General features: G+C 60.8%; 2 protein-coding genes across 2 annotated transcripts in view; one reads left to right on the forward strand and one right to left on the reverse strand.

Moving 5' to 3' along the window:
* The window catches only part of TMEM235 (transmembrane protein 235), a 10,883-nt gene extending 10,462 nt beyond the window's left edge, over window positions 1-421 (forward strand). The window contains 2 exon segments of the mRNA XM_034641542.1: window positions 72-75; window positions 180-421. Of these exon segments, the coding sequence (XP_034497433.1) occupies window positions 72-75; window positions 180-421 (246 nt within the window).
* Window positions 422-2,319: 1,898 nt separating this feature from the next.
* On the reverse strand, window positions 2,320-8,174 carry LOC100479824 (probable low-specificity L-threonine aldolase 2). Its single transcript, XM_011223839.3, has 7 exons — window positions 7,847-8,174; window positions 6,258-6,341; window positions 5,435-5,523; window positions 4,810-4,995; window positions 4,053-4,190; window positions 3,635-3,827; window positions 2,320-3,107 (listed from the first exon to the last, which is right to left on the reverse strand). Exons 1-7 carry the CDS (start codon window positions 8,136-8,138, stop codon window positions 2,824-2,826), a joined length of 1,266 nt encoding a protein of 421 aa, XP_011222141.2. The 5' UTR covers window positions 8,139-8,174; the 3' UTR covers window positions 2,320-2,823.
* Between the last annotated feature and the right edge of the window lie 844 nt (window positions 8,175-9,018).

A 9,018-nucleotide genomic window follows, 5' to 3' on the forward strand; every position in this document is an offset into this window, starting at 1 on the left:
AATAAGGGGGGTTTTATGGGGTGAGGTCCAGGGGTTTGGGGACCGCATCAGAGCCTCCATTTCCCCCAAAGGCCAGTGGGTAGGGGCTCCCGGTCTGCAGGACCGCCTTGGCCAGGACCTGGTTAGACAGTTGCCCGCGGGGAGACACAGCAAGTGGCCCCCCTGTCCCCCTCCCCCAGGTGCCCTGACCCTGGTGGGGGTCGGCATCTACATCAGCTACTCACACCTGGCCTTCGCCGAGACCGCCCGCCAGTACGGCCACCAGCACATGCAGGGCATCCGCGTCAGCTTCGGCTGGTCTCTAGCCCTGGCCTGGGGCTCCTGCGCCTCGGAGGCACTCAGTGTCCTCCTCCTGCTCACAGCAGCCCAAGCCCTCAGCCTGAGCCAGCAGCCGGGGGCGCCCCACTCTGTGGTCATCTGAGTCCCAGAGGGGCGAGTGGCAGGGGAGAGGGCCTGGCATCCGCAGGCCTGGCTGGAGTTCTGTCTGGGAGGGGACCCCTGCAGGGTCAGGGGGCTGGGGGCAGAGCCAAGGATCCACGCTCCTCTTGCTTGGCAAAGCCGGATGTTTGGGGGGCTCCTCTGCCTGATTTATGCCCTTTAGGGACTAACTGGTTTGGCTTCCTCTTGGGGATGAGTATAGGGAGTCCCAGAAAGAGTTAGCAAGGGAATGTTAGTGGGGTCGGGCTGCAGGTTCCTGGTGCTCAGCAGGTCCCCTTGCCTCTCGAGGGCATGGCCTGCCCTGGCCCACCCCCATCAGCCCTGGTATGCCATGCTGTCCTCGTTCCTCGGGCCCTGGAGCAGGGGGAGAAGCTGCCCTCTGTCCTGGGGAGCGGGGAGTTTGAGAGAGAAGCAGGTGTCTGTTAAGCACCCCCTGAGCTGGGCTCTGAGCAGAGCGTCACCTGCTCCCCTGCTTGTCCAGTCCTCCAGTCGCCCTTCACACTAGTTACCATTCACCTGTTTTACGGAAGGGGAGTCTGAGGCCCAGACCATCCCGGAGCACGTGGCAGAGCCAGATGCCCTTACAGGCTGGTGGGACTCCCAGGCCTCTGTTCGGTCCTCTGGCTCCAGGGCAGGTGTTGGTGGGGAAGATACTGGGTGGGAGGGGGTGTGTCCCGGGAGTCCCCTGGGATTTGCAAGGGCAGCCGAGTGGGCTGGATGCATGTCTGTCCCCTCCCTGTTCTCAGGCCTCTGTCTTTGTGCTGGTGTGGCTGCTGCTTCTGCTGGGCTGGCACCCCAGGACCCCAATCCTCCCATCTTCAGCACTCTGGGGAATGTCTGTGACTGCCAGGGGCCTGGTGGGTGCCCTGAACAAGCAGGTGCGGAAGTCCTAGTCGGGGTGAGGGTGGGGGAGCCGTGCCATAGTGGCAAGGTGAAAGGGCTTCTTAGCCAGCAGGGGCCGGAGCTGCCCAGAGAGGCAGAGGCCAGGGCCTGGAGCTTGCCCCACAGGCTTACTAAACGGCGGAGGTGGGTGGGGCTCAGCTCACAGACCGGGGCGCAGATGCACTGTGGCTAGGCGCCTGGGTCATCATGAGGCTCTCTCGTCTTCCTGTAGGTAGAGAAGTCGAGGTGGCAGAGGAGAAGGGTCCCCAGAGGGCTGTGCAGCACCTGAAGCCCCAAACAGCCCCATCTGGGGTTCAGGAACTTCTCAAGTCTGGGATGTGTGCTGGGGTGGATGGCAGCCCCTCTGGCCTTGGTCTACCCTCCCCCAGCCTCCCTTTATTGCTCCAAAGGTTACAGGAAGCTCCTTGGGGCCCTGGGGGCTGGCACCATTTGGGGGTCCCACTGAGGGCTTCCCTTCGTACTTACGTTTTAGCATTTACCATTCCACGCGGCAACGCTTGCCAGCTTGTCCTTAAATAAATCAGTTTATGCTCCGTGCGGATAAGCCTTGTTTTTCTCTCTTAACATTTTTTCAGAATTAGTAAAACAGAATTATAAACAGTGCACAGACAGTAAAACCATTACCAGCTGTATGTGTGTGTGTGTGTGTGTGTCCGTCCATCCAGAGGTCTGTGTGTCTGTCCGTTCATCCAGAGACGTCTTCTGCAGACACAAGCTCCTTCTCTGTGGGTTGGCACAGGTGGAAGAGGACCTCCGCCCCTGACTCCACGTTGGACGGGGCAGCTTGGCGGGCAGGTCCTCTTAGCTTGTGAGGCTCTAACTTGACTTCTCTTGGGGTTCGCTGGGGAGCTGGGAGCACAAGGGTTTGGTCAGGGGCCTCCCTGTCTGCAGCTGGGCCTACATGACCCCAGGAACTGCTAAAAACAAGATTCAATCCCAAATTATCTACAATAAAGACATACGCTTTTGTAAGCAGGAAAATTTATTTTTAAAAAAGGAAAAAATATGTAGATGACCACAGGATAAACCCCAGCCCCTGACACGGCAGCTAGGGCTCCTTGTCATCCAGCCCCTCTGTCCCTTTCTAATCTCCTGTCACCCTTCCTCCTGTGTCCCCGAGCATGAGCATGGGCGCTCATAAGCTGCGCGCGACTCCGAGCAAATGGCTCGGGGCGTTTCCTTTTCTGTGTGCTGGGAGCAGAGGCCCTACCCTGGCTGCTTCCTGGGCTTTGGTGAGGGGCTGGGATGGGGTCCCACCTGTCTGCCCTCGTGGCACCCTGTCCTGGACACAAGAAGTGCCAAGGGCTTGCTGAATGAATGCAGGTGGAAGGCTTCACCCTGAGTGTGGGAAGTAAAGGGGTCCAAGGAGACAAGGGGATAACGGGGTGTTGTTTTGCTGCCTCTCCTGCCACCTGCTCCCTCAGGACATCTCCACTCCCCACCTGGATCCCAGCCGGGGCACAGGGTCCGGTCACCCCATCCTCAGGGCCCCAGCTGCCTCAGCACGAACCCCCACTTCTTCAGTGCCAGCTCGGTGTCCTGCGCGGAGACGTCGCGGTGCCACACGGCGCGCACTGACCGCTCGCTCCAGGGGAACAGCAGCACGCGCACTGCGTGGCCGGTCTGGGCCATCTCATCTGCGCTCACGGCCTGCAGACGTCGGCAGAGCTCCTCGGGCGGCAGCCCGTCCACCCTCACCATCACCATGTTCGTCTCCACGGCGGCGAGGTCCACGGAGCAGACGGGGGACGCCAGCTCCTGGAGCCCTGGGCCCAGGTTCTGTGGTGAGTGGAGCCTGACCCCAACCCTTGTCTCCACCATCCAGCCCTGTCATCTCAGCAAAGGCAGAGGCACCCCACTGTAGTGGGGAAAAGAGGGACCCTTAATCCTGACGTGGACTTTGGAGTCACAAACTTGACTCTGCTATTTTTCAGCTGTGTGACCTGGGACAAATCTAGGCCTCAGTATCCTCATCTGTAAAGTGGGGACATCATGGGATTGTTTCCAGGACTTAATTACAGATGTAAAGACCCAAGTTAGAGGCTCCACTCTGCCAGGAAATAGGAATTCTTGACATCCATTGAGTGCTTCTTGGTCCAGACCCCCCACCAGTGTGGTCTGGTAAAGCATTCTAATTTCCTGGGTCCCACACCTCGTGGCTCAGAGGCTAACATACACGTTCTAGAGTCAGAAGGATGTACACCTGCTGGGGATTTGGGTCCTGCTACCAGGGAGTCCAGGCACTCTTCTGGGAGCAAAAGGAAGTGAGGGTGGGGGGCCGTGGTCCAGGTACCTTTGGCGAATCTCCAAGCGTTCTGGTGGTCCCTTGGCAGCACCTTCTCGACGTCTGCCAATCCTACTAGGGCAGCCGCAGCCAGCACCCCGGACTGGCGCATCCCCCCACCCAGGGCTTTCCGGAGGCGCCAGGCTTCTTCGATGAAGTCCTTGGGCCCCCCAACCAAGGCCCCTGCTGGTGCACCCAGACCCTGGGAGGAAGAGAGGAGAGAGTCCTGCCTGCCAGCACCCCAGGTGTGCATCTCTGTCCTTGTGGCCAGGGGAGGGGGACTGAAGGGGATGGGGACCCATCTGGGGAGGGGCTAAAGGGGCCCAGGGCCAGCCGCTGCCAGCATCAGAGCTCGGGAACCCAGCTGACTCCTATTGTGGGCGCCCCCACCGTCCTGTGTCTGGGAGGCAGCCAGTGGCTTCCCCACCTTGGAGAAACAGAGAGACACAGAGTCACAGTGCTCCACGATGCGGGCGGGGGGCACCTGCAGAGCTACCGCGGCGTTCATCAGTCGGGCCCCATCCAGGTGGACCCGGACACCGTAGCTCCGGGCCAGCAGGTGCACCTGGAGGCAAAGAGCAGGCAATGGTCAGAGGGGCTGGGCTTGGGGCCGGAGCGGAGGGAGGACGGGTCTCCAGGGGCCTCAAGGCGTCCGGAGTGAGCAGAGCTGGGCTGGTGTCCAGCTGGGCCACCTGGGACCTGAGCAGGCACTCTGCTGCCTGAGCCTGGGTGCCGTCCTCTGTGAAAGGGGGTCGATGATAAGCGTTTTATCTCATGTGTACGGTGGGCTCGCTGTGGCCAAATGCTCCGTGAGGGGGATGCTCTCAGCCCTTCCCGTGGGCAAGGAGTAGGTCTGGAGGGTCAGTTAGCAGCAAGTTCTCACGTGAACCAGGGAGCCACGCGGTTCAGACCTCGCACCACGCACAAGCTGGTGCTGCTCTGGGACTCGCTCCCTGGGGAGAAGGGGGTGTCTCTGTCCTTAGGGCCTAAGCTGGCGCAGTAGTGCCCTCGCTTATCTGCAGCCTGGAACCACACACGTCCCTCCCACAGCAGTTCCAGCTGCGATGGGCACGCAGGGTGTGTATGAGAAGACATGATCCCAGGAGAGGGGTTCCAGGGAACAGGAAGCCAGGAGCTGACTGGGGGCCGGAGGGGGGTGGGCAGAGAGGTGGGGTAGGGCCTACCTGGCGTAGGTAGTCGATGGGGAGGACCCGGCCCCCCGAGCTGCTATGGGTGTTCTCCAGACAAATGAGCTCACAGACCGGGTGGTAGGGGCTCCCGAGGCCCCGTGTGACCATCCTTTCCAGCTCAGCCAGGTCCAAGGTACCATGGGGCAGATCTGGGAGGGGGTGGGAGTGCACCCCAGCGATCTGCAGGTATTGGGGGCTCAGGTTCAGGGGAGCAGCGTCACCTCCTACCTCTGTCCCGTCGGCTCCTTCCCAGCTCGGGGCCATTGAGCCTTCTCCTTGTGCTGCGGACGTGGGCACGGACACCCCAGCAAGAAGGGGAGGAACCAAGGGCTGTGTTCTCCCGAGATGCAGGCCCTTCCCGACCAAGGGCCGCGTGCTCCAGGTGCCCACTAGGAGGCAGCAGAGCACCAAGTACGGCCGGCGTCCCAGCGGCGGCCTGGGCCGCGGCTGCCCCCACGTGGTCAGTCTGGGAATGGCTCTCTCCCGCCTCCTTAGAAATGACACCACCCCAGCCATTTCTTCCCTCCGCAGGTCCCAACACGGTGCCTGGGAAGCAGGTTCCCACCAGAAATGCTGAGCAGCCTGTGCTGGCCCCAGATGAGGGGTGCCAGGTCCTTACCTGAGCCACCCCGCCCTGCTCGTAGACGTGGAGGTGGCACTCCTGCCCGAGGAGGAGCTGGGAGCCCCTGCGCTGGCAGTGACACATCACTGAGATAGATGGGGGAGGCAGTGTTGGCTCTGAGTCCCATGGGGACCATCTGCTCCCGCCCAGCTCCTGGCTGAGCCTGGAGGCTAGCTCTTAAGTGCTTTATGCCAATTAGGAAACAGCACCCCTTCAAGACACCTTACTGCCGTGTGACAGAAAACCATCCCATGAACTACAAAAGTCTAGGATAACCATCCTGTGAGGTGTTGCGCCCTATGCCCTGCAGCCCACCTGCTGAGCATCTCCTGCTGGGGAAGCTGGCCACCATGCTGCCCCTGGGGGTCAAGCAGCTTAGGGCACGGGAATCAGTCTGGCCCAGCAGGAAACAGAGGGCACATGCATACCGGGAAGCCAGAGAGTTTAATAAAGGGAAAATTTACAAAGGTGTGGCCGTGTGGAGGGAAATCATGAGGGACAGTGCAAGACCCGCAGGCTATGAGGGGCAAGAGGGAGGTGTGGTTACCAGAACCTGGAGACAGGGCCCTGTGGAGAGGGCTGCCTGCCTGGCCCAGGGAGATAGTCTGGGGAGGGAGCTGCGAGAGGAGCACGGACACATTGACCTCACTCTCCTCCCCTCCCTCATCTCCTGCTAGGGGCCCTCCTGGCTGAGCCTAGCAGAAGTCCAGATGGCTCAGGACCCCACTGATGCTGTCCCAGCCTTCCCCCCAGCACCGAGGAGAGAAATGCAGAGGGAGGACCTGGAGGGCAAACAGGAGTCACCCCATGCCGCGCTCACCAGAGATGAGGTTGGCCATGGTGTTGGTGGGCACAAACAAGGTCTGGTCCACCCCCAGCAGCTTGGCGGCCTTTTCCTGCAGCTCTGAGGAGGGAAGGGATGGGGGTGCAGGGAGACTCCATCAACAATGGCACTCTCCTTGCGTTACTCATAACTGTGAGCTTATGTCCTGCCGAGGTGAGTGGCCAAGCCAGACAGAAGCCCTGGTCTGCTGGCTGCACAGACCGTGGTCTTGGTGACCACATAACCGTGTACGGAGGCCCCTCAGTCAACCCTCTGCACCCAGCCTCCTCCTGGGCCCTGGTCTCCCCCCACATTGAAACTCTGTGGTTTGAACCCCCCTGTCCCATCCAGACCTCACACCTGTCTCACTTCCTTTCCCATCAGCCCCTTGCAGGTGGGGCCCTGCGGTTTCTCTGCTGACTTCCTCTCCCAGAACAGAAGGACAGGAGCTCTCAGAAGGGGAGACTCTGGGGGGTTGGGGGCGTGGCTTCAGGCTCCTGCTTTAAAGCCTGCTGTGTCTCCCCTCTGCCTGTGGTATCACGTCTGAAGTCTTTAGCATGACATTCCAGGCCAGTGGGTTTTGCCCTCTGCCTTCACCTCCAGGGACAGGGGTGGCTCCCGGTACCCCACACTCCAGCCACATTCCATATCTGTATACTAAACACCTTTCTCAACACCCAATGAGCCAGCCTGGGGGCTCCACTGCCTGGGGGCTCCACTCGCCCTTTAAGAGGCTACTCTGCAAAATCCCCCTTCCCTGTGAGTTCCACACCTCCCCTCACCCCCGGGTCCCAAGACACTCTCTGTGGATACATGCTAGCCCCAGCACTTCCCCCACCCCCTGGTGTCTGTGTATTTGGCTGCCGACTAAGCAGTGGGCTCAGCATTTTTGAAGTTCCAGGCAACATAGATGTCTGCAGAATGCATGATTACCAGTCGCCACCTGACCCCACACACAGGCCCTTGGAGCTCAAGTGGCAACCTTGGCTTTTCCCTGGCACAGCAGAGGGTATACACACTCGCAACAGCAGTGGTCCACCATGGTGGCAACTCTCAACACTGTGTCTAGAAAACACTCCCTAAGTTATTAGAGTCGTCCACTCCTTGAGAGCCTGCGGAAAATCCTTCTCCAGACGGTTTTCTGTGTGCCTTCCTGTGGAAAGGCAGTGGGTGTAAGAAGATAGCTATAGGTCTTAGAGAGAAGGCCCGGGTTCAAATACTGCCTTGCCATTTGCTGGGTAGGAGACCTTGGGTGCCACACTCGCTCAGCATCCAGGGGCCCTCCTCTGCAAGAGGAGACCACACCCATCTCATTCGACACCGGAAAGCACGCACCAATCACCTGGGCGTCCTGCTAGCATGCAGATTCTGGCTCAGCAGGTGTAAGTGTGGGACCCGAGAATCTGCATTTCCAACAGACTGTCGGGGGATGGGCCAGACTGAGCAGCAAGGCCGCAGGCCATGACATCTAGCCTGCAGCTGAGCCACCTCCCCTGCGCCCCGGGCCACTTCTCCCGCCAGCACCACGGACAGCGCTCTGGGGTCGCCGCGACGACCCCATGCCGCGGCCTGCACACCGGGCTCACCGCGGACGGTGGGGTCCTCGCCGTAGTCGTCGTCCCCCACGACCGCCTCGGCCATGGCGCGCCTCATGGCCGGCCCGGGCTTGGTCACCGTGTCGCTGCGCAGGTCCACCACGTGCGCCGGGACCCCCGCCCCGCTCCCAGACCCCCGCGTCCAGAGGGCCACGGGCCGCCAACCCGCGGCCTGGGCCAGTCCACGGAGCATGGCGGGGGCAACTCCCGACCCCCACCCCGACCCTTCCCAGCGAGGGTGGCGGGGAGCGACGCGGTTGCCGCCGCGGGGCTTCACCGACATCGACCGCAGCGGCTGACCTGGGCCTGAGGGAGTGCCCGCGGCATGCTGGGAGTTGTAGTTCGGACTTCGTCCCGGCGGGTACCGCGCAAGCTCGGGCAGAAGGGCCCCAAGGCGTGCTGGGAGTTGTAGTTCGGGCTTCACGGCGTTGGGCGCCGCGCGAGGGGGGCATGTGGGAGAGGGAGGGTATTGCTTACCGAAGAAGAAACCGAGGCCGGACAAAAGTTATAGAGCGGACGCTCATGTGACTCCTGCCATGTGCCAGGCACTATATCGGGCACCCTACAAATAGCGCACTTAAGCCTCCCGGCAGCTCTAAGAGACGAGTACCAGTAGCATCCTCGTTTCAAGATGGGGAAACTGAACCACGCACAAGCTAATGTCTACGGTCACTTAACGAGGAAGCGCCCGGCCGGCTGTCGCCAGCGTCCAGCTTTGAACCACTGTGTTACATCGCCCCTAAAAAAGTAGCGTCCCATCATTGACTTTTTTCAATACGGATCTGTTGCGCACCTACTGTGTGCCGGGCATTGCCTAGGTGCCAGGCAGAGGGATACAGAGACGGCGTAACCAGTCTGGGCGTCCGACTTTATGGGGTATAAGGGAGGCAGAATTAAAGGGGTGCACAGAGACTGAGAGGCGGGCTGCCTCCAGCTGAGGTGCAGTGCAGGGTTGAGGAGTGAAGGGCACCGACTTGAGTCCTCACTTACCAGGCATGCGGCTTTGGATGAGCCTTTTAACCTCTCTGTGCCTCAGTCTCCTTAACTGCAGAATGGGCTGTTGGGGTTCCCTGACTTACTGTGGTTAGTGCTGACCCTTGGGGCCTGGGTAAGTGCCACATATGAGTGTTCACCTTCTTACTGCTGCTACGATCATCCTTCCT

Source organism: Ailuropoda melanoleuca, chromosome 13 (genome assembly GCF_002007445.2).
Source record: "Ailuropoda melanoleuca isolate Jingjing chromosome 13, ASM200744v2, whole genome shotgun sequence".
NCBI classification, from domain to species: Eukaryota; Metazoa; Chordata; class Mammalia; order Carnivora; family Ursidae; genus Ailuropoda; species Ailuropoda melanoleuca.